The sequence below is a fragment of the Lagenorhynchus albirostris genome, chromosome 12, assembly GCF_949774975.1.
Source record: "Lagenorhynchus albirostris chromosome 12, mLagAlb1.1, whole genome shotgun sequence".
Classification (NCBI taxonomy): Eukaryota; Metazoa; Chordata; class Mammalia; order Artiodactyla; family Delphinidae; genus Lagenorhynchus; species Lagenorhynchus albirostris.
Window position 1 is genome coordinate 70,647,498 of NC_083106.1, and position 26,624 is coordinate 70,674,121.

The 26,624-nt window shown below is 37.0% G+C and overlaps 1 protein-coding gene across 1 annotated transcript in view; it reads left to right on the forward strand.

The window, feature by feature from the left end:
• SNAP91 (synaptosome associated protein 91) overlaps positions 1-26,624 on the forward strand; it is a 153,013-nt gene that overhangs the window by 80,427 nt on the left and 45,962 nt on the right. The window contains exons 12-13 of the mRNA XM_060167275.1: positions 9,004-9,113; positions 11,573-11,691. Of these exons, the coding sequence (XP_060023258.1) occupies positions 9,004-9,113; positions 11,573-11,691 (229 nt within the window). The remainder of the gene's footprint in view (positions 1-9,003; positions 9,114-11,572; positions 11,692-26,624) is intronic.

Below are 26,624 nucleotides of genomic sequence, written 5' to 3' on the forward strand. Positions count from 1 at the left end.
CACATTCAGTGGAGAAGTCAAAAGCTTTTCAGACAGGTAAAAGCTAAGAGAATTCAGCACCAACAAACCAGCTTTACAACAAATGCTAAAGAAACTTCTCTAAGCGGGAAACACAAAAGAAGGAAAAGACGCACAAAAACAAACCCAAAACAACTAAGAAAATGGTAATAGGAATATACATATCAATAATGACCCTGAATGTAAATGGATTAAATGCCCCAACCAAAAGACACAGACTGGCTGAATGGATAGAGAAACAAGACCCGTATATATGCTGTCAACAAGAGACCCACTTCAGACCTAGGGACACATACAGACTGAAAGTGAAGAGATGGAAAAAGATACTCCATGCAATGGAAATCAAAAGAAAACTGGACTGACAATACTCATAGCAGATAAAATAGACTTTAGAGACTATTACAAGAGATAAGGATGGACACTATATAATGATCAAAGGATCAATCCAAGAGAAGATGTAACAATTATAAATGTTTATGCACCCAACAAAGGAACACCTCAGTACATAAGGCAAAGGCTAACAACCATGAAAGGAGAAATCGACAGTAAGACAATGATAGTAGGGGACTTTAACACCCCACTTATAACAATGGACAGATCATCCAAACAGAAAATAAATAAAGAAATACAGCTTTAAATGGCACAATACACCAGATAGATCTAATTGATATTTATAGAACATTCCACCCAAAAGTGGCAGAATACACTTTCTTCTCAAGTGCACATGGAACATTCTGCAGGATAAATCACATCTTGGGTCACAAATCAAGCCTTGGAAAATTTAAGAAAATTGAAATCATATCAGGCATCTTTGCTGACCACAGTGCTATGAGATTGGAAATCAGTTACAGGAAAAAAACTATAAAAAACACGAATACATGGAGGATAAATAGTGTGCTACTAAATAACCAAGAGATCACTGAAGAAATCAAACAAGAAATTAAAATATACATAGAAACAAATGACAACGAAAACACGAAGGCTCAAAACCTATGGGGCACAACAACAGCAGTTCTAAGAGGGAAGTTTATAGCAATTCAATCTCAACTCCAGAAACAAGAAACATCTCAAATAAACAATCTAACCCTACACTTAAAACAACTAGAGAAAGAAGAACAAAGAAAACCCAAAGTCAGTAGAAGGAAAGAAATCATAAAGATCAGAGCAGAAATAAATAGAAACAAAACAGTAACAAAGGTCAGTAAAACTAAAAACTGGTTCTTTGAGAAGATAAACAAAGTTGGTAAACCCTTAGCCAGACTCATCAAGAAAAAAAGGGAGAGGATGCAAATCAATAAAATTAGAAGTGAAAAAGGAAAAATCACAACTGACACTGCAGAAATACAAAGGATTATAAGAGACTACTACAAACAACTATATGCCAATAAAATGGACAACCACAGAGAAATGGAAAAATTCTTGGAAAGGTAAAATTTTCCAAGACTGAACCAGGAAGAATTCGAAAATATAAACAGATCTATCACAAGTAATGAAATTGAAACGGTAATTAAAAATCTTCCAACAAACAAAAGTGCAGGACCAGCTGGCTCCACAGGTGAATTCTAGCAAACATTTAGAGAAGAGCTAACACCCATCCTTCTCAAACTCTTCCAAAAAATTGCAGAGGGAGAAATACTCCCAAATGGATTCTATGAAGCCACCATCATGCTGATAGCAAAACCAGAAGAGATCACAAAATAAGAAAATTATAGACCAATATCACTGATGCACACAGATGCAAAAATCCTGAACAAAATATTAGCAAGTGGAATCCAACAGCACATTAAAAGGATCATACACCATGATCAAGTGAGATTTATCCCAGGGATGCAAGCATTCTTCAATATATGTAAATCAATCAATGTGAAACACCACACTAACAAATTAAGGAATAAAAACCATATGATCATATCAATAGATGCAGAAGAAGCTTTTGACAAAATTCAACACCCATTTATGATTAAAAAAAAAAAAAAACTCTCCAGAAATTGGGCATAGAGGGAACCTACCTCAACATTATAAAGGCCATATATGACAAACCCACAGCAAGCATCATACTCCATGGTGAAAAACTGAAAGCATTCCACTAAGATTAGGAACAAGGCAAGGATGTCCACTCTCGCCACTTTATTCAACATAATTTTGGAAGTCCTAGCCACAGCAATCAGAAGAAAAAGAAATAAAAGGAATCCAAATCAGAAAAGAAGTAAAACTGTCACTGTTTGCCAGTGGCATGATACTACACATAGAGAATCCTAAAGATGCCACCAGAAAACTACTAGAACAAGTAAGTGAATTTGGTAAGGTTGCAGGATACAAAGTTAATGCACAGAAATGTCTGGCATTCCTATACACCACCAATGAAAAATCAGAAAGAGAAATTAAGGAAACACTCCCATTTACCATTGCAACAAAAAGAATAAAATACCTAGGAATAAACCTGCCTACAGATGTGAAAGACTTGTACTCAGAAAACTACAAAACACTGATGAAAGAAATCAAAGATGACATAAATAGATGGAGAAATATACTATGTCCGTGGATTGGAAGAATCAATATTGTGAAAATGACTGTACTACCAAAAGCAATCTACAGATTCAGTGCAGTCCCTAGCAAACAACCATAGCATTCCTCACAGAATTAGAACAGAAAATTTTACAATTCGTATGGAAACACAAAAGACCCGGAATAGCTAAAGTACTATTGAGAAAGAAAGAGAGAGTTGGAGGAATAAGGCTCCCCAACTTCAAACTATACCACAGAGATACAGTAATCAAGACAGTATGGTACTGGCACAAAAACAGAAATATAGATCAATGATACAGGATAGAATGCCCAGAGATAAATCCACGCACCTGTAGTCAACTAATCTATGACAAAGGAGGCAAGGATATACAACGGCGAAAAGACAGTCTCTTCAATAAGTGGTGCTCGGAAAACTGGAGAGCTACACGTAAAAGAATGAAATTAGAACACTCCCTAACACCATACACAAAAATAAACTCCAAATGGATTAAAGACTTAAATGTAAGACCAGACACTATAAAACTCTTAGAGGAAAACATAGGAAAAACGTTCTTTGAGATAAACCACAGCAAGATCTTTTTTGACCCACCTCCTAGAGGAACAGAAATAAAAACAAAAATAAACAAATGGGACTTAATTAAACTTAAAAGCTTTTGCATAGCAAAGGAAACCATAAACAAGACAAAAAGACAACCCTTAGAATGGGAGAAAATATTTGTAAGTGAAACAACAGACAAAGGATTAATCTCCAAAATATACAAATAGTGCATGGAGCTCAATATCAAAAAAACAAACAATCAAGTTTTAAAAATGGGTGGAAGTACACCATGATCAAGTGGGGTTTATCCCAGGAATGCAAGGATTCTTCAATATATGCAAATCAATCAATGTGATACACCATATTAACAAATTGAAGGAGAAAAACCATATGATCATCTCAATAGATGCAGAGACAGCTTTCAACAAAATTCAACACCCATTTATGATAAAAACTCTCCAGAAAGTAGGCATAGAGGGAACTTACCTCAACATAATAAAGGCCATATATGACAAACCCACAGCCAACATCGTCCTCAGTGGTGAAAAACTGAAACCATTTCCACTAAGATCAGGAACAAGACAGGGTTGCCCACTCTCACCACTATTATTCAATATAGTTTTGCAAGTTTTAGCCACAGCAGTCAGAGAAGAAAAAGAAATAAAAGGAATCAAATCAGAAAAGAAGAAGTAAAGCTGTCACTGTTTGCAGATGACATGATACTATACAGAGAGAATCCTAAAGAAGCTACCAGAAAACTACTAGAGCTAATCAATGAATTCGATAAAAGTAGCAGGATACAAAATTAATGTGCAGAAATCTCTTGCATTCCTATACACTAATGAAGAAAAATCTGAAAGTGAAATTAAGGAAACACTCCCATTTACCATTGCAACAAAAAGAATAAAACACCTAGGAATAAACCTACATAAGGAGGCAAAAGACCTGTATGCAGAAAATTATAAGACACTGATGAAAGAAATTAAAGATGATACAAATAGATGGAGAGATATACCGTGTTCTTGAATTGGAAGAATCAACATTGTGAAAACGACTATACTACCTAAAGCAATCTACAGATTCAATGCAATCCCTATCAAACTACCACTGGCATTTTTCACAGAAGTAGAACAAAAAATTTCACAATTTGTATGGAAACACAAAGGACCCCGAATAGCCAAAGCAATCTTCAGAACGAAAAGCAGAGCTGGAGGAATCAGGCTCCCTGACTTCAGACTATACTACAAAGCTACAGTAATCAAGACAGCCTGGTACTGGCACAAAAACAGAAAGATAGATCAATGGAACAGGATAGAAAGCCCAGAGATAAACCCACGCACATATGGTCACCTTATCTTTGATAAAGGAGGCAAGAATATACAGTGGAGAAAAGACAGCCTGTTCAATAAGTGGTGCTGGGAAAACTGGACAGCTACATGGAAAAGAATGAAATTAGAACACTCCCTAACACCATACACAAAAATAAACTCAAAGTGGATTAAAGACCTAAACATAAGGCCAGACACTATCAAACTCTTAGAGGAAAACATAGGCAGAACACTGACATAAATCACAGCAAGATCCTTTTTGACCCACCTCCTAGAGAAATGGAAATAAAAACAAAAATAAACAAATGGGACCTAATGAAACTTAAAAGCTTTTGCACAGCAAAGGAAACCATAAACAAGACCAAAAGACAACCCTCAGAATGAGAGAAAATATTTGCAAATGAAGCAACTGACAAAGGATTGATCTCCAAAATTTACAAGCAGCTCATGCAGCTCAATATCAAAAAAACAAACAACCCAATCCAAAAATGGGTGGAAGACCTAAAGAGACATTTCTCCAAAGAAGATAAACAGATTGCCAACAAACACATGGAAGGATGCTCAACAGCATTAATCAGAGAAATGCAAATCAAAACTACAGTGTGATATCATCTCACACCAGTCAGAATGGCCACCATCAAAAACACTACAAACAATAAATGCTGATGAGGGTGTGGAGAAAAGGGAACCCTCTTGCACTGTTGGTAGGAATGTAAATTGATACAGCCGCTATGGAGAACAGTATGCAGGTTCCTTAAGAAACTAAACATACAACTACCATATGACCCAGCAATCCCCCTACTGGGCATATACCCTGAGAAAACCATAATTCATAAAGCGTCATGTACCACAATGTTCATTGCAGCACTGTTTACAATAGCCAGGACATGGAAGCAACCTAAGTGTCCATCGACAGATGAATGGATAAAGAAGATATGGCACATATATACAATGGAATATTACTCAGCCATAAAAAGAAATGAAATTGGGTTATTTGTAGTGAGGTGGATGGACCTAGAGTGAAGTAAGTGAAGTAAGTCAGAAAGAGAAAAACAAATATCTTACGCTAACACATATATATGGGATCTAAAAAAAATAAAAAAAGGTCATGAAGAACCTATGGGCGAGACAGGAATAAAGATGCAGACCTACTAGAGAATGGACTTGAGTACACGGGGAGGGGGAAAGGTAAGTTGGGACAAAGTGAGAGAGTGGCAAAGACTTATATACAGTACCAAATATAAAATCGATAGCTAGTGGGAAGCAGCCACATAGCACAGGGAGATCAGCTCGGTGCTTTGTGACCACCTAGAGGGGTGGGATTGGGAGGGTGGGAGGGAGGGAGACACAAGAGGGAAGAGATATGGAGATATATGTATATGTGTAACTGATTTACTTTGTTATTAAGAAGAAACTAACACACCATTGTAAAGCAATTATACTCCAATAAAGATGTTAAAAAAAAAATGGGTTGAAGACCTAAATAGACATTTCACCAAGGAAAACATACAGTTGGCCAAGAGACACATGGAAAGATGCTCAGCATCACGAATTATTAGAAAAATGCAAATCACAACTACAATGAGGTATCACCTCATGCTGATCAGAAGGGCCATTTTCAAAAAATCTAGAAACAATAAATGCTGGAAAGGGTGTAGTGAAAAGGGAACCCTCCTGCACTGTTGGTGGGAATGTCAGTTGATCCAACCATTATGGAAAACAGTGTGGACGTTCCTTAAAAAACTGAAAATAGAACTGCCATGTGATCCAGCAATCCCAGTACTGGGCATATACCCTGAGAAAACCGTAATTCAAAAAGCATCATGTACCACAATGTTCATTGCAGCACTGTTTACAATAGCCAGGAAATGGAACCAACCTAATGTCCATCGAGAGATGAATGGATAAAGATGTGGCACGTATATACAATGGAATATTACTCAGCCAGAAAAAGAAATGAAATTGAGTTATTTGTAGTGAGGTGGATGGACCTAGAGTCTGTCATACAGAGTGAAGTAAGTCAGAAAGAGAAAAATACGATACGCTAACGCATATATATGGAATCTAAAAAAATATATATGGTACTGATGAACCTAGTTGCAGGGCAGGAATAAAGAGGTAGACGTAGAGAATGGACTTGAGGATGTGGAGTGGGAGGGCAAAGCTGGGGCGAAGTGAGAGTACCATCGACATATATACACTACCAAATGTAAAATAGTTGGCTGGTGGGAAACAGCAGCATAACACAGGGAGATCGGCTTGGTGCTTTGTGGTGACCTAGGGGGTGGGATAGGGAGGGTGGAGGGAGGCTCAAGAGGGAGGGGACATGGGGACATGTGTATGCATATGGCCGATTTGCTTTGTCGTGCAACTGAAACTAACACAGTATGGTGAAGCAATTTCATTCCAATAAAGATCTATTAAAAGAAAAATGAATAAAATCATTATGTCTGTGGGAAAATTTCACCATACGAATACTGAGTAGAGTGTGGTAAAATTCTGGAATCCTTTGGGATGGTCTGTTTCTGCAGTTTGGCCAAATTGAATTTTCATCTTTTCTTCTTGTAATAACAGGATTATTTTGGTTCTGTTTTCATACCTCCCACATCTCTTCAGAACTTATTATTACAAGGCAGTTTTTAATGAGCCTTTGAAGACCTTCATTTCTGCATTTATATTGGTAGATTCATTGCTGTCATTACGTTCTCCCTGGTGTTTCATAAACATCACTTTCTAAGGTATTTACATGTATTGGTTTATTTTTATAAATTTATTTTATTTTTGGCTGTGTTGGGTCTTCGTTGCTGTGCGTGGGCTTTCTCTAGTTGCGGCAAGCAGGGGCTACTCTTCGTAGAGGTGAGCAGGCTTCTCATTGCGGTGGCTTCTCTTGTTGCCGAGCACGGGCTCTAGGCACACGGGCTTCAGTAGTTGTGGCTCGTGGGGTCTAGAGCGCAGGCTCAGTATTTGTGGCGAACCAGCCTAGTTGCTCCGCGACATGTAGGATCTTCCTGGACCAGGGCTTGAACCCATGTCCCCTGCATTGGCAGGCGGATTCTTAAGCACTGCGCCACCAGGGAAGCCCACATATATTCGTTTTAAAAAAAAAAGCCACTATTTTATTTCAGAGTTGTCAGTGTCCACAATGGATGACATGCAAATTAATGTTAGTCCTTTCTATCCCCTTGATAATCTTTCACATTCCATTTGGAAGTTTTAAATTTTGGGTGAAGAGCAAAGCTTGAGTTCACCCTTTCTGAGCAACAGCATCCATACTGCTCATGGGTTTGTCTTTCTTGAAGTGCTGAGCGCTTGGCACTTGTGTATCTTTGGGTTTTGACTTCTTGATTAGTTATATTCTTGGACAAACAGCTATTAAACAGATACTATCTAAGTCTGGAAACTCCTATACATTTCTTATGTCCTCAGTCCTTTTTCTTAAATTGTTCTTTTTCAAACTTCCTCTCAGTTTGGTCTACTTGACATTAGATGTCCTGTTACAGCAGTGTCTGATGGTCCTTGCTTGACCTTGGTCTCTGTGCATTTTGCTTGCTGTTAGGTCTCCTTTCCACTTACAGAACTAAGTATTGGTGGACTGGTTTGAGATTGCTATTAATCTTTCTCTTGTGAATACAAGCAAATTAAATACACCAAATAGAGTTAGGATAGTTACTAAACAAACATTTTTTTTGATATATTAGCTGACTATTAAGTCCTCTTCCTAAACCAGCCCAGGACAATAAATGTTAGGTTTTATTTCACTTTTTTAGTTTTATCTGTTTCATATTAGTGATGGGCTATCCTCAAGCTGTCGGTGACTTGAATCTTGTTTGGGAATTGTTCTCTGCCATCTGTGAACTATTTTGTAAGTTACATTTCTAGATTTTAAAGGCATCTGAGAAGACTTTACATGAAATCTGTTTAGGATGCAGAAAAGAAAACAATGGCCTTGGTTTCACAGAAGTCATTACAATTAATTTTTTTTTCCATTTTTGGCAGCTAGCAAGATCTTTCCCACTAATTTAATGTTTAGAAAATATGTTTGGCTTTGATTTGATTTTATTTTTTATTGAAGTGTAGTTGATTTACAATGCTGTGATAGTTTCTGATGTTCAGCAAAGTGATTCACCCCTTATATATATGTATATGTATGTGTGTGTGTGTATTCATTTTCAGATTGTTTTCCATTATAAGTTATTTCAAGTTACTGAATAAAGTTCCCTGTGCTATACAGTAGGACCTTGTTGTTTATCTGTTTTATATATAGTAGTGTGTATCTGTTAATCCCAAACTCCTAATTTATTGTTTGGCTTTAACTGTAAATACATGCATAGAAGTCATTGCAACGTTAGGCCAATTATTTTTTTTCATAATTTTATGTAAATTACATATAACTTTTAAAATTTGAAACATGTTTTGTCCAGTATTGATTATTTATTACAGTTCTCAATTTCAAATTTTCTTGAGTTATTTCTCCCACGAGGAGCAACCAGAAAATTGCTGGGAATGGCATGGGTCTGAAAATTGGAGGTCCTCTTGCCTTGTGTCCTGTAGATTCAAATCTGACCAGAGTGTGCTTTGCATCTTCCCTTTCAGTCTTCTCCAGCCACAACTGTTACGTCGCCTAATTCTACACCAGCTAAAACTATTGACACATCCCCTCCAGTTGATTTGTTTGCAACTGCATCTGCGGCTGTACCAGTCAGGTTAGTTCATGAGAATGCAGCGAACCGTTTATTAATATTATGATCAGGTTTTCATTTTATTTTTGTGTACCAAACCCAGTGACTTCACAAAATGAGATGTAGTCCTAGTAAATGTGTGATATTTGGGGTTATTTTCAGGTCCATAGACTAAGTTCTTCTATACTTCATACAGTTACTTAGGCTTATACCTCTCAAAGTGTAAGAAAGACATAAGCTGTGGAAATCACCTTGGTGCCCACACATTTGGCAAAGGAAGTGGAAGAAAGATGCACACACTTCAGGTTCTTCTGAAATGGATGATATAGACAGTGTTTTCTGAAATTAGTTTCTTCTTGTGAGAAATTTAAAGGGTGTCTTAAAGTGCCAAGAAATGAGATGAAAGGAAGTGAAGTGAAATGAAATGCTTGTAGTTGCAGGCCAATTAGCTGGTGCATATGAGGAACTCAAACTCTGGCGGTAGGAAGAAACCGTCAGGATGTGCCTAATTGCTTTTTTAAAATATTTATTTATTTATTTGGTTGCACCAGGTCTTAGTTGCGGCAGACAGGCTCCTTAGTTGTGGCTCATGGGCTCCTTAGTTGTGGCAGGTGGGCTCCTTAGTTGTGGCTCGTGGGCTCCTTAGTTGAGGCTCCAGGAATGCTTAATTGCAGCTCCAGGGCTCCTTAGTTGTGGCATGTGAACTCTTAGTTGCGGCATGCATATGGGATCTAGTTCCCCGACCAGGGATCAAATCCGGGCCCCCGTATTGGGAGCGTGGAGTCTTATCTACTGCACCACCAGGGAAGCCCCCTTATTGCTTTCGTAGTGCCTAAAAGTCAGAACAGTAGTGAGAAAGGGGAGGGATGACTGTGCTTTCTGTAAAATCTCTGGGCCACCTGAAATGAAGCCCCAACTCAGAGAGGCTTCCTCAGGTAATAATTTAGGTCAACTCTTTGTTTGGTTCTTTAGCCTTGAGAGCATTCGAGTCCCATCTTGTAGTATCTGTGACTCTGATTATGAATGCCCTGTATTTGAAGACATGAATTTTGAACTGAGCAATAAAGCCCCATGATGTGTGCGTGTTAACGATGCACGTTAACCTCTACTTGCTTAATTCTGCTTTCATGATCACAGGCTTGGTAAAGCCAAGTCCTTTCTGCCTCTATACTAAGATAGATTGCTTCTTATAAAAGCTTTGATTCCAGTCTTAATAATAAAATGTTTCCCTGTTCTGGCTCTTAGACCAGTCGTATTTATGAAACAGACATCAAAACTAGGCAAGTTTCAGGGGTCTTGAAACCTTTTTTTTTTAAGCAGCAGAATCCTTTTTTCCAAAAAATATTGCTCGGAAATCTAATACGTAAAAAAGATAAAGATGGAATGGCTATTTATGAGGAGGGGTGGGGAACCTGGGACCCTGATGGCTTAGTACCTGGTCTGGCAGCCTTTACGCCAGTGCTCCTTAAACCTGACTGTACAGTGAAACCCCTGGGGTTGTAGTAAAATGAAGACTGATGTAGTAGATAATGGTTAAGCCTGGGATTTTGCATTTCTAACAAGGTCCCAGGATGCTGCTAGTTTGGAAACTACACTTTGAGTAACAACGCTCTAGGCTCCTCCTTGGAACTTCTTTAGATGGAGGAGCTTTGAAAAGCACAGCCCCAATTGAATAAGAGTGAAAAATATGGAATTATTTTTAGGTGAGGTCTCTTATAGGCAAACTTGATGTGTTGTAGTTTAACTTAGAAAAAAGGTACAATAGTGATTATTCATTTTAGTATTCTTTGGTTTATAAATTCTTTTCAAGTCAAGAATTATTTACCATACTACAAAAAAAGCATACAAAAAAACTTTAGAAAATAGAGAAAAGGAAAAAAATTACCAATAATTCTCTTACCTTTATTAAATTATTACCTTTATTAAGGAGTACGTTTCCTTTTGTCACAGCCCTCATAACCAGCATTTCAGATGCTACCCAGTGGACATAACATGTTTAAAATTCCCCCTTATTTTGAGGCATTTAGATTTTCCCTTTTAATTTCTGCTCTGTGAGTTGCTGAGTGACCCATTGCTTGAGGTATAATTTAACTTTGCAAGAGTTGGCAAACAATGGCCCATAGATCAAATCTAGCCCACTGTCTTTTTCTGTAAATAAATTTTTATTGGAACAAAAGCATGTTCATTTGCTTACGTACTGCCTGTGTCTTATTTCAGTCTGCACTGGCAGAGTCGAATAGCGATAGAGACTGTCTGGCTCGCAAACCTAAAATTTTTAGTATCTGGCCCTTTACAAAAGTTGTTTGCCAACTCTCAGTATAGAGGAACATATGCTTTACTGCTGTACTTTACAAAATATTATTCTCTTACTGAATTTAAAATAGCCAAAATCTGTGATGTTTTCTGCATAAGTCTTTATTTAAAAAGCATCTTTACATTTTAAAATTGCAAAATCTGATTTTAAAATCATATTTTCCTTTCAGCGCTTCTAAACCATCTAGTGATCTCCTGGACCTGCAGCCAGACTTCTCCTCTGCAGGGGCGGCAGCAGCCGCGACACCAGCACCACCACCACCTTCAGGAGGCGCCACTGCGTGGGGGGGTGAGTGAAACCAGGCAACCGTGCCATTTTTCTATTTAGTTGTTTTTATTCAGGCTGTAATTGTTACGCTTACCTTCTGATTATCCAAAATGGTGCTAGAAACTCGGGGAGAGAATGTTAAGAATGGCATTGATTGATTGATTGATTGAAATATATATTGAGACAGCGAGACAAAGACAGAAAAAGTACCCATAATACAGTTAAAATATTCAAGTAATCATACCGTTTTTTTAGTTTAAAAGCTGGAACAATGGGAGTATTTTTTTTTCGCTGTTCTCAGATTCTGATTATTTTTAGTAGTTGGTCCCTAGAGATGCAGGCGTTAGAAGGTTGGGTGTTCCCATGAACTTAGGAGATTACTCAGAGGCAGCATTTCGAATTTGGTTTGTCCAGATATGGGCTCCTTCATGGATTCCTTTAGACCTTAACTGGTTTTATTCACATTGTATTTGACTTCATGCAGTTGAAATCTGGGATAGATTCTTCTTGGTGCCAGAAAATATCTGTCCTAAACTAATTAAGAGGAGTCACACCTAAGTGCTCGATTTCCATTTTATTCATGCATCTTGGGGGAAAAAAATTAAGCTTTTATATGTTTTTAATTAAACATATTTAATACCAGTATAAAAATTAAGTTAATTACTGCTTAATTCTCAAAACTTCACAGAGTTGGTGTTAAATAACTTACTCTACTACATCAAATTATCAAAATAAAAAATTGTTTAAGTTTGAAAATGGCTCGTAGGAACAACACAGAGGGAAACAACACAGAGGGACTGACACAGGAGGTGTCCCATCATATCTCCCCATAGGAACAGTACTTTGGCAGCCACCCACAGATAAAAGTGCCTTTGTGGGAGCTTTGGGATCCAGTAAAAGGTTGCAAAGCCCAAGTGGAGCCCAAGACCAAGAACAGTTGATTTGAGAAGGCAAGCCTACTCCCAGGTGGGAGGCTCGCCAACGCTGGTCCTGGCAACAGACCTGGAAACACTGCCATGCCCCTGTGGACTCACTACAGTCCTGTTTGGCCATGATCCTGCCACCAGTAACATCTGCCAAGGGACCAGGGAGGAGTGGACACACCCATGCCTTGGGTAACAGGCCTCCTGTCCTTGGTCTCAACTGTGGACCCTGAAACTGCCTGTGACCCAGCTCCAGCCTCTCTCAGTCATGGTCAGGAGCAGTCCTGCCTGCCCGGGGATCCAGCAGGAGACACATCTGCCTGTGCCCCCAGAGGCAGGCCCAGTGACCTTAATCCAAGCTCAGATCCTGAATCAGCCTTGTGACTAGGCTCCAGCCCCTCAGTCCTACCCACCCAGGGACCTTGTGGGAAACACACTCATCCATGCCCCTATGGGCAGGCCTATAGATCTTGGTCCCAACTGTGGACCTTAAAGCAACCTTCTCACTTCATTTAGCCCCACTTAGCTGCAGTCCAGGGCTAGTCTGACCCAGCCGGAGCTACACCCAGACACGTACCTGGTAACAAGCCCACCATCTCTGAACCCAACTGCACATCCTGAAGTGGACCCTTGTCCCAGCTCCAGCCCTACTAACCAAGGTCGTGAAGGCAGTCCTGTCCGCTCAGGGACCAGGAGGCAGGATCTATACCCACCCAAGCCCCTGGTAACAGGCCCACTAACATGGACACTACAGCAGACCCAGAAGCAGCCACATGACCCAGCCCCAACCCCACTCAACTGCAATCCCGGAGTCAGTATCATCAGCCCAGGGACCTGACAGGAGAAGGCCTGCCAAAACTAGTGTTTAAAAGCAGGAAGAGGTGTTGGCTCCTTCAGATGCACAGACACCAACACAGGGCTACACAGAATATGAAGAATCAGGCAAACAGACATGACACTGCCAAAGGAAACTAATAAATCTCTAATAAGTTACCCTAGATAAATGGAGATCTCTACATAGCTTGATAACAAATTAAAAATAATTATCTTTAAGAAACTCAATGAAATACAAGAGAACACAAACAGGCAACAAAATTAAGTCAAGAAAAGTATACATGAACAAAATAAGAAAATAGAAACCATAAAAGGGAACAAAACAGAAATTCTGAACGAAACAGAATACTATGACTGAACTGAAAAGAAAAACTCAGTAGAGAGCTCACTTGATCAGACAGAGTAAAGAATCAACAAACTCAAAGATAGAGCGTTAGAAAATAGCCAATTAAAGGAACAAAAAGGAAAAAAAGTGATGCATACAGGACCTATGGGATGCCATAAAATTAATTAATATATGCATTATGGGAGTCCCAGAAAGAGAAGAAAGTGAGAAAGAGAAGAAAGCTTATTTAAAGTTAATGGCTAAAAACTTCATAAATCATGGGAGGGATATGGACATTTAAATTCATGAAGTTCAAAAGTCTCCAAGCAAGATCAATCCAAAGAATATTACCTGAGACACAGTGTTTAATCAGATTGTCAGAAGTCAAAGACAAAGAGAAACTTTTGAAAACAACAAGAGAAAAGCACCTCCTCACATACAAGGGAACCCTGATAAAGCTATCAGCATATTTCTCAGCAGAAACCTTGCAGGCCAGGAGTAAGTAGCATGATATAATAAAAGTCCTGAAAGAAAAAAACTGCCAACCAAGAATACTCTACCTGGCAAAGTTGTTCTTCAGAAGTGAAGGCGAGAAAAAGACATTACCTGACAAACAAAATCTGAGAGAATTCTTCACCACTAGACCTGTCTTACAGGAAATGCTAAAGGGATTTCTTTAAGATAAAACAAATGGATGCTAAATAACAATGAGAAAATGTATGAAGGTACATCCCTTGAACAACATGAGTTTGAACTGTAAGAGTCCACTTATACACAGATTTTTTTTCCACTAAATATGTAATACACAACTAAACAATACATGGTTCGTTGAATCTGCAGAACTGTGGATATGGAGGACCAACTGTAAATGTATAGGTGGATTTTTGACTGCATGGGTGGTTGGCTCCCGTAACCCCTTTGCTGTTCAAGGGTCAGCTGTATCAAACTCACTGGTAAAGGTAAATTTGTAGTCAAATTCAGAATACTCTAATACTGTAAATGTAGCAGGTAAATCACTTTTAACCCTGGTATGAAAGTTAAAAGACAAGAGAATTTAAAATAACTAAAGCTACAATAATTTGCTACTACATACACAATATAAAAAGGTGTAGGGTGGATAATATGTGGAGAGTAGAGAAAGGTAGAAGTGTCCATACTTTTTGTACGTGATTGAAGTTAAGTTGTTATCAGCTTAAAATAGACTGTTAAAACTATAAGGTGTTTTACGTAAGCCCCATGGTAAACACAAAGAAAAACACCTCTACTAGATACTAAAAATAAAGAGAAAGGAATCAAAGCATACCACTGAGGAAAATCATCAAGTCACAAAGGAAGAGAGCAAGAGAAGAAGAAAAGAACAAAGGAACTACAGAATGGTCAGAAAACAGTAAACAAAATGACAATAGTAAGTCCTTACCTATAAATACTGTAAATTTAAATGGATTAAATTCTCCTATCAAATAATAGAGTAGTTCAGTGGATGTTAAAAAAAACAAAAAACAAGATCCAACAATCTAGTGCCTACAAGAGACTCCTTTTAACTTTAAGGACATACATAGGCAAGGTAAAGGGATGGGAAAAGATTTGCAGTCAAAATCTATCACAAGAAACAAAGAAAATCACTATATAATGATAATTCATCAAGAGGGTATAAACATCAAAATATCTAAATATATAAAGCAAATATTAACAGAACTGAGGGGAGAAATAGACAACCATACAGTAATAGTGGGGGGCTTCAATATGCCAATTTCAACAATAGATAGATCATCCAGACAGAAATCAGTAAGAAAATAGCAAACTTGAATAACAGTTTACCCCAAATGGACCTAATAGGCATAAACAGAAAATTTCATCCAACACAGCAGAATACACATTCTCCTCAGGTGCACACAGAACATTCTCCAGGGTAGATCATATGTTGGGACACTAAAAAGTTCTTAACAAATTAAAGAAGATTGAAGTCATATCAAGTATCATTTCTGACCTTCAGTGGTATGAAACTAGAAATCAGTAACAGAAGAAAATTTTGAAAATTCACAAATATGCGGAGATGAAATAACATACAGCCAACCAATGGGTCAAAGAAGAAATCAAAAAGAAATTAAAAAGAATCTTGAGACAAAGGAAAATGGAAACACAACATATCAAAACTTACATGATTCTGCAAAAGCAGTTCTAAGAGGGACATTTATAGCGCTAAATGCCTCCATTAAGAAAAAGAAAGATCTCAAATAAACAATCTAGCTTTACATCTCACAGAACTAGACAAAGAGCAAACTTAGCCAAAAGATAGCAGAAGGGAAGACATAATAAAGATTAGAGCAGAAGTAAATGAAATAGAGACTAGAAAGACAATAGAAAAGATCAACAAAACTAAGGGTTGGTTTTCTGAAAAGATAAAATTTCTTACAGCTAGACTAACCAAGAAAAAAAGAGCAACAACTCAAAAATAAAATTGTAAATGAAAGAAGAAACATTATAGCTGATACCATAAAAATACAAAGAATCATAAGAGACTACTGTGAGCAATTTATGCCATAATTGGATAACCTAAAAGAAATGGATAAATTCCTAGAAAGATACAATTGACCAAGACAGAATCATGAAGAAATAGAAAATCTGAACAGACCCATATGAAATAAGGAAATTGAAGTGGTAATCAAAAACCTCCCAGCAAAGAAAAACCCATGACCATATAGCTTCATGGGTGAATTCTACCAAACATTTAAACAGGAATTAATGCCAGTCCTACTCACACTCTTCCCAAAAAATTTAAAAGGAGGGAATACTTGCAAACTTATTTTTTGAAGCTAGTTTTACACTCATTCTAAAGCCATATACAGATACTACAAGAACATAGCTGCAAGAATCCTTCACAAAACATTAGAAAACTGAATTCAGCAGCAAATTAAAAGGGTCATACACCATGATCAAGTGGGATTTATCCCTGGGATGCAAGGATGGTTCAACATATGCAAGTGATACACACCACATTACAGAATGAAGGGTAAAAATCATATGATCATCTCAATAGATGCAGAAAAAGCACTTAACAAAATTTAATAACCTTTCATGATAAAAACTCTTAACAAATTAGGTAAATAAGGAATGTATCTCAACATAATAAAGGGCATATATGACAAGTCCACAGCTGACATGATACTTAATGATGAAAAGCTGTAACCTTTTCCTCTAAGATTAGGAACAAGACAAGGATGCCTACTCTCTCCACTTCTACTCGACATAGTACTGGAAGTCTAAACAAGAGCAGTTAGTCAAGAAAAAGAAATAAAATGCATCCAAATAGGAAAAGAAGAAATAAAATTGTCTCTTCAGATGACATAATCTTATGTGTAGAAACCCAAAAGACTCCACCAAAAAACTGTTAGAACTAATAAACGAATTCAGTAAGTTCGGGATACACAATTTATGTACAAAAATCAACTGCATTTCTATACACTAACAACAAACTATCTGAAAAAGAAATGAAGAAAACAATGCCATTTAGAGCAGCATCAAAAAGAATAAAATACTTAGGAATAAATTTAACCAAAGAGGTGAAAAACCTGTACACTGAAAACTATAAGACATTGATGAAAGAAATTGAAGACACAAATAAATGGAACGATATCCTGTGTTCATGGATTAGAAGAATTAATATTGTTAAAATGTCCATACTACCCAAAGTGATCTACAGATTCATTGCAATCCCTAGAAAAATTGTAATGGCATTTTCCTATTAATAGAAAAAAAATTTTGTGTTCATACAGACCACAAAAGACACCAAATAGCCAAAGGAATCTTGAGGAAGAAAAATAAGGCTGGAGGCATCAAACTTCCTGAAATCAACCTATATTTCAAAGCTATAGTAACCAAAATGGGATGGTACTGGCATGAAAACAGACACCTCAACCAACAGAACAAGAGAATAGAGAGCCCAGAAATAAACCCATGCATATTCAGTTAGCTAACCTTTGACAAGGAAGCCAAGAATACACAACAGGGAACAGATAGTCTCTTTAATAAATGGTGTTGGGAAAACTAGATATCTATGTGCAAAAGAATGAAATTGGAACCTTATCTTACATCATACACAAAAATTAACTCAAATGGATTAAAGACTTAAATACAAGATCTGAAACCATAAAACTCCTTGAAGAAAACAGGAAAAAAACTCCTAGACATTGGTCTTAGCAGTGAATTTTTTTATTTGCCACCAAAAAACACAGGCAACAAAAGGAAAAAATAAGCAAGTAAGACTACATTCAAACTAAAAAACTTCTACACAGCAAAGGAAACAACAAAATAAAAGTGTAGCGTGTGGAATGGGAGAAAATATTTGTAAAAAAAAAAAAAAAAACCCCAAATAACTTGATTTTAAAATGGGCAAAGGACATAAATAGACATTTTCCAAAAAAGGTATGCAAATGGCCAAAAAGTATATGAAAAGGTGTTCACTGTCATTAATCATTAGGAAAATGCAAATCAGAACCGCAGAGATAGCACCCCACACTTGTTAGGATAACTGTTATCAAAAACACAAGAGATAACAAGTGTTTGGTGAGGGAGTGGAGAAAAGGGAACCATTACTCATTGTTGCTGGAGATGTAAATTGGTGCAGCCATTATGGTTTATTTTTTATTTATTTTTATTAATTTTTTTTATTGGAGTATAATTGCTTTACAATGTTGTGTTAGTTGCTGGTATACAACATAGTGAATCAGCTATACGTATACATATATCCCCATATCCCCTCCCTCTTGAGCCTCCCTCCCACCCTTCCTATCCCACCCATATAGGTCATCACAAAGCATCAGGCTGATCTCCTTGTGCTATACAGCAGCTTCCCACTAACCATCCATTTTACATTTGGTAGTGTATATATTTCAGTGCTACTCTCTCACTTCATCCCTACTTCCCCTTCCCCATGCCGAGTCCTCAAGTCCATTCTTTACGTCTGTGTCTTTATTCCTGCCCTGCCATTAGGTTCGTCAGTACCATTTTTTTAGATTCCATATATGTGCTTTAGCATATGGTATTTTTCTCTTTCTGACTTACTTCCCTCTGTATGACAGACTCTGGGTCCATCCACCTCGTTACATATAATTCAATTTCGTTCCTTTTTATGGCTGAGTAATATTCCATTGTATGTATACACCACATCTTCTTTATCCATTCACCTGTCGATGGACATTGAGGTTGGTTCCATGTCCTGGCTATTGTAAATAGTGCTGCAATGAACATTGTGGTACATGTATCTTTTTGAATTATGGTTTTCTCAGGGTATATGCCCGGTAGTGGGATTGCTGGGTCATATGGTAATTCTATTTTTAGTCTTTTAAGGAGCCTCCATACTGTTCTCCATAGTGGCTGTACAACCATCATGGAAAAAATATAGAGGTTCCTCAAAGAATTGAAAATAGAAGTGTCACATGATTCACCAGTCTCACTTCTGGATGGATGGAGATCTGCACCCCCACGTTCATTACAGCATTATCCACAGTAGCCAAGATATAAAAATAACCTAAGTGTCTGTCAACAGACAAAAGGATATAAAAAAAACCCCATTGTATATATTCAATGGAATATTAATTATTTAGTCCTTTAAAAAGAAAGAAGTCCTCCTATTTGTTGCAGTATGGATGAACATGGAGGACATTATGCTAAGTGAATAAACCAGGCACAGAAAGACAAATATGTATGATCTCACTTCTGTGTGAAATCTAAACTCACAGATGCAGAAAGTAGAAGGGTGGTTGCCAGAGGCTGGTGGTGGGCGACGGAGGGCAGGGCATGGAATGGGAAGACGGTCAAAGGGTACAAAGGGTCAGTTGTAAGATGAATAAGTTTTGGAGATCTTATATGCAGTATGGTTACCATATTTAATAATACTGTATCGTATACTTAAAATTTGCTAAGAGAGTGAATCTTAAGTATTTGCACTACAAAAATACAGTAACTGTGTGAGATGATAGATGTGTTAATTTGATTGTGGTAATCTTTTCATAATGTATATCAAATCATCACATTGTGCATCTTAAATATATACAATTTTTATGTGTCACTTATACCTCCATAAACCTGAAGGGGGTGGGGAAAAACAGCACTGGTAAAAGACATTAACTGGCTGATGAGGAAACCGGTAAGATGATAAAGCTGGCTCAAAGAGCGTTTTGAGGAACTGGGTATTTATAGACATTTTAAAGGAAATGTTAAAATAAGATGGCTAGGTTAAGTACAAAACTGGTTAATGTCCAGTAGAGCAGTAAAAATCATGTCTTGAGGTTATCTTTTCTCCCAGACAGAGCATCACTAGCAGACAAGAACTGTAACTCAGTATATCATTTCAGAATCAGAGTCCTTAATTAACAGTTAAATTGCAGCATCAAATGAAGATACATTTCCACAGGTAATTAAATAATCCTTGGGTGAGTTTGGTAAACATTGGCAATATAACATCAACACTACCTGCTATGATCTCTTGGTTTTATTTCCAAGTTTTTGTGGTAACAAAGTAAGCAAAAATAACTACTTGTGAAACAGAGTTGCTAACTATATTTATAAGCATTTAAATATTGGTGCTTTTCCATTTAAATACTTAAAACTTCTCCTTTGTTGAAATGTTCAACTCCTAAGCCTATAGCTATCATTTTCTTAACAAAAATTTTCTTTCAGCTACACTTAACTTTATTAAATTTCAATTGGTAAAGGAAAATATTTTTGTTGAAGAGATTTTATAAGGGCCTTCTGGTTTTCATGTTTTTTCATTCTGAGCTTCATCTTTCAGAAATGTTTGATTATTTCAGTTTACTAATAATTTTCATTGCCATGGTATCTTATACAGTGTATCATGTTTTCCTATTTATTTTTTTTTTTTTTTTTTGCGGTACGCGGGCCTCTCACTGTTGTGGTCCCTCCCGTTGTGGAGCACAGGCTCCAGACGCACAGGCTCAGCGGCCATGGCTCATGGGCCCAGCCGCTCCGCGGCATGTGGGATCTTCCCGGACCGGGGCACGAACCCGTGTCCCCTGCATCGGCAGGCGGACTCTCAACCACTGCGCCACCAGGGAAGCCCCTTCCTATTTATTTAAGAATGCTTCAAATCCATATCCTTAAATCAGGTTTTCTCTGTCATAAAATTCATATAAATGACTTTCATAGAACTTTTATAATTTAAAATTTAGTATTAATTATAAATTTGTAGAGTTATACAAAATTTTTTTTCAGTATTATATGAATGTGTTAACTCTAATTCTCTCAACTAATTAAATCAGTAGATTGTTCACACTGTAATTTTTAGAACTTATTAAACATTTAGTTGTTTAGTGATCTAGAACTTGAATGAATAAACAGTGAAATTGTAAACTGTCTCCTTTCACTGTATTCTCCAGCATCAAACTGAAGAGAAATTGTGTCCTTTTTGTTTGATTGGTTTGTTTGGCACCAAAATAATAATAAATGAAAAAGAAAATCCCTTGGTGAAATCTTTTTAAATTGCATTGTAACATTTTTATTTATATTCGTCTTCAAGTACTTTTTGCTAAGACACATTATAAGGAATAAGTTATAATAACCAACTTTATTATAACACATTTCAGTCTTTACTTGTTAGGAATAAATAACTATTGATGATTGAAACATTGAGGTGTCAGTGGATATAGAAGAAAGCAGATTAGTGTGGTTTTAACCAGGTCTGTGCAGTGTGGACCCACAGTTTGTGCCTTGCCCAAAGGCAGGGCGAGAGGCCTGAAATTCAGCCTGCTTTCTGCTAGCCAAGCTGTGGGCTTTTTTCATCCTTGAGGAAGAAGTGCTTTTCCTGTTCCAACCTTCTGGCCCAACGGGAGCACTTTTTTATAATTAGTACAAAACGCATTATAGTGTATGAAAATGTTGGCTTAGGACCTGACGGTTAGCATTAGTCTTTTGTCTCAACAAAATATCTACAGCTCCTTTCATAGCAGTAGAAAAGTCAGCTGGGGAGAAAAATACTAATAAGTAAATTCTCTCATTCCTAAGCAAAACAGTAAAAATTATAAGCCTTAAGAAATTCAAGTAGGGAATTCCCTGGTGGTCCAGAGGTTAGGACTCAGCACTTTCACTGCCAGGGCCCGGGTTCAGTCCCTGATCGGGGAAAATAAGATCCCACAAGCCCACGCACACGGCCAAAAAATTAAAAAATAAAATATGTATCTTATTTAAAAAAAGAAATTCAAGTAAACTAGTGAAATATGAAATTGATAAATGTTACCTTCAGTTTACATTTATCCTATAGGTACCCAGTCGTATTTGAAGAGGTGCTAAATTGTTACCAGTATGTTTTGGCTCATTTGACTAAGCAAAAAATTAAATACATAAAACCACTTTCTCAGTCTTGTTTGATAAGATCACTTCACTATTATTGTAGTTTATTTGAATTTTGTGTAACTAGATGGTAAAATGCAAACTCTGAAACTCTTTAGACCTATTTGGACGTTCTTATCCGACCATAGTGATAGAGGATTTCATTTTCAAATGACTATGGCTACATCAGTTGTTTACAGATTTCTCTTGGGGGTTCTGGGTATGGATGAATATTGCCATTTTAGGGGACGTATTGTAAAGGATAGTATTTCTTGTCATTGGTGTAAACCAAATTTTAGCAAATTCATATTTTAGTAAATTTAATTTAAATAGTGCATATTCCATGTGGCATTCTGCCAGCCAGTAATGAACCTGGAAGAATACAGAGTGCTTTTAAAATTCCTACCTTTCTCCCCATAAAAGGGAGAGTGTTTTTTTCCTTCATAGTAAATTCACCTCTCTGCACAAACAAATGAGTGTGTGTGTGTGTTGTACTTCTATGCATCTTAGAAGTGGAAAATGCGTAATTTTTTATTGTAAATGCTTGAAGTGAAATTTCTACTTTTTGAGAAATACAGAATTACTGCTAGGGTTTAATTAGAGTTAATAGACGTAATAGAAGTTAATTTACACATGCTGGAACGTCATCAATATTATGTGATCACATGACTTTAATAGTTTCCATGAGAAATATTAGCTACAGTACAAGCAGTTTTTGTGACCCATATTACCATTTGCTTGTTAATTAGATCGGGGGGGGCACGTCTGCAGGCTGTCTTCAAACACATTCATGTGTACACACACGCACACACACACACACACACACACACACACACACATACACATGCTCTCTCTGAAAGATTTATAGAAGCTTTGAAATTCACAGTCCTATAATGAAAAATTATTATTTAACTTAAATGTTAGTTATTGCTATTTTTTATTGAAGTATAATTGACATGCAACATTATATTAGTTTCAAGTGTACAACATAGTGATTCAACATTTATACACATTGTGAAATGATCACCACAATAAGGCTAGTTACCATCTAAGCTATTGCTATTATTAAACTTTTATTATTGAGCATTTGATATGTTCTTGGTATGGGCGAGCACTTAAATAAATTAACACATTTAATCTTCATAAAAACATGAAAAGTTCAGCTCCATCTCACAGCACAATATAGATTTCCTTGTTCATTTAGTTGTAGCTCTGTTTCCTTGGTTACAGGGAATATTTTCTAGCAATTTCTATAATACAAACAACTCTGATTATGTACTACTTGCAAATGGGTTGAACTCTTATGCTGAAGTGGGTTTTTTTTGTATAGTTTAATCCTCTATAAAAAGTAGCAGTTTTGAGAATATTTAATAACCATCCTCATCATCTTGTAATAGGGACTTGCTTTTATAGTAGAGAAAATTTTGCGTAAAACAAGGAATATATAACATAAATTATATTTCATCTAGAAAATTAGGATTTTGGAGACTAACACCTGTGGTTTCCAAGGGTGGAAAAAATTTTCAACATCAGTTATCCACCAATATGCTTAATCATTGTACATTTTCCTAGGAAATTTTACTTTCCATCTTCTGTCATATCATTCTCATCACCCTCCATCTGAACAAAACACTAGTTAAGAGCAAGGAACTAATATTTTAATCTTTCATACCTCTTTTTAAAATCTTTTTAACTCTCTCTCCTTCTAGTAAACATAAACAGTCTTCTCCTTTCTCACTTACCAAATGTATGAAATAAATTACCTGTCCCCTGTGATAGACAATGAGAGGTCTGGAAGTAGACAATGAGAGGTCTGGAAGCTGTTAAATCACATGGCTCTTAGCTCTTCTGCTAAGTCACACTGCAGCTTGAAGTAGCCATTGATAAGGGCAGGGCTAAGGAGAGCCCCACCAATGCCAGGAGAAAAGAGAATCCAATCTCTCTGGCTTCTGATGACCCACTTTGGTTTCTAATGAATATTTTTATTTATATTTTTTATTTTATTTTTTTAACATCTTTATTGGAGTATAATTGCTTTACGATGGTGTGTTAGTTTCTGCTTCATAACAAAGTGAATCAGTTATACATATACATATGTTCCCATATCTCTTAGGACTTAGGACTGTAGAGTAACAGTTGTATTGGGCCAGGTCCGGTTGGCTTGAGGAATGATTGGAAGGACCTTCTGCTTCTCAGGATTTGGGACCTGGACACCTAACAGCAGAAAATACCCTAGCCCTACGTCAGCTATTCACTAGGCGTACATTCTAAAATTTAAAAACTATTTCTAATGTCAAGAGCTCTGTGTGCTATAATTTTCTAATGTTGCTATGAAATATGTAAGATTTAGTTTTAGGAAGAGCCTTGATTATCTTAGTGGATCTGTAGAGTGCTTTACCTAATATTTATTGGGTTCACAAATTGCATAGTTAAATTAATATGATAATTTTTTTCTTCCAGTTTTGTTGAGACATAATTGATGTACAGCACTGTAAGTTTAAGGTGTCCAGCATAATGATTTGACTTGCATACATCATGAAATGATGACCACAATAAGTTTAAGTGAACATCCATCATTTCATAGAGATACAAGATTTTAAAAAGAGAAATTTTTTTTCCTTGTGATGAGAACTCTTAGGATTTACTCTCTTAACGACTTTCATATATAGCATATATAGCATGGTGTTGATTATGTTTGTGATGTTGTATATTATACCCCTAGTACTTTTTTATCTTATGACCGGAAGTTGGTATGTTTTCACTGCCTTCATCAAACTCCTTCATTCTTCCCCTGCCTCTGATAACCACAAATCTGACCTCTGTTTCTATGCATTTGTTTGTTTGTTGTTTTGAACTATAATTGACCTACAGCACTGTTAGTTCCCGTTACATAACATAGTGATTCAGTATTTCTGTACATTTCAAAATCATCACCACCGTAAGTCTAGTTACGATCCATCACCGTACAAAGATAGTACCTATTAATGACTGTATTCCCCACAATACATTTCATCCCCATGACTCATTTATTTTGCAACTGGAAGTTTATACCTCTTAATCTCCCTCACCTATTTCTCTCCTACCCCCGAACCCCTCCCCTCTGGCAACCACTTGTTTGTTCCCCAAATCTGTGATTCTGCTTGTTTTGTTGTGTTTGTTCATTTGGTTTGTTTTGTAGATTCCACATATAAGTGAAATCATACAGTATTTGTCTTCCTCTGACTTATTTCACTTAGCATAATCGTCTCTAGGTCCATTCACATTGTTGCAAATGGCAAATATGGCTAAGTAATATTCCATTATCTATATGTAGACACACACCACATCTTCTTTATTCATCTAGTGATGGGCACTTAGGTTGTTTCCATATCTTAGCTATTATAAATAATGCTACAGTGAACATAGGGGTGCATGTATCTTTTCTAATTAGTGTTCTGATTTTCTTTGGATAAATACCCATGAATGGAATTGCTAGATCACATGGTAGTTCAATTTTTAATTTTTTGAGGAATCTGTATACTGTTTTCCATAGTGGCTGCACCAGTTTACATTCCCACCAACAGTGCATGGGGGTTCCTTTTCATCACATTCTCACCAACACTTGTTATTCATTGTCTTTTTGATAATAGCCAGTCTAGCAGGTGTGAGGTGATATCTCACTGCAGTTTTGATTTTAATTTCCCTGATGATTAGTGCTGTTGCACATCCTTTCATGCGTCTGATAGCTATCTTGTATGTCTTCTTTGGAAAATGTCTACTCAGGTCCTTTGCCCATTTTTTAATCAGGTTGTTTGCTTTTTTGATGTTGAGTTGTATGAGTTATTTGTGTATTTTACATATTAACCCCTTGTTGGATATATCATTTTCAAATATCTTCTCCCATTCAGTAGGTGGCCTTTTCATTTTGTTGATCGTTTCCTTCACTGTGCAAAAGCTTTCTAGTTTGATGTAGTCCCATTTGTTTGTTTTTGCTTTTGATTCCCTTGCCTGAGGAGACATATTCAGAAGAATATTACTAAGACCAGTATCAAAGAGTGTATCTATGTTTTCTTCGAGAAGTTTTATGAAGCCTATGTTTTCTTCGAGAAGTTTTATGGTTTCAGGTCTTACATTTAAGTCTTTAATCCATTTTTTTTTTTTTTTTTTTTTGCGGTACGCGGGCCTCTCACTGTTGTAGCCTCTCCCACTGCGGAGCACAGGCTCCAGACGCACAGGCTCAGCGGCCATGGCTCACGGGCCCAGCCGCTCCGTGGCATGTGGGATCTTCCCGGACCGGGGCACGAACCCATGTCCCCTGCATCGGCAGGCAGACTCTCAACCACTGCACCACCAGGGAAGCCCTGCGCCACCAGGGAAGCCCTCCATTTTTAACTTATTATTATACATGGTGTGAGAAAATAGTCCAGTTTGATTCTTCTATCTGTAGCTGTCCAGTTTTCCTAACATCATTTATTGAAGAGGCTGTCTTTTCCCCATTGTATATTGTTGCCTTCTTTGTTGTAGATTAATTGTCATATAAGTGTGGATTC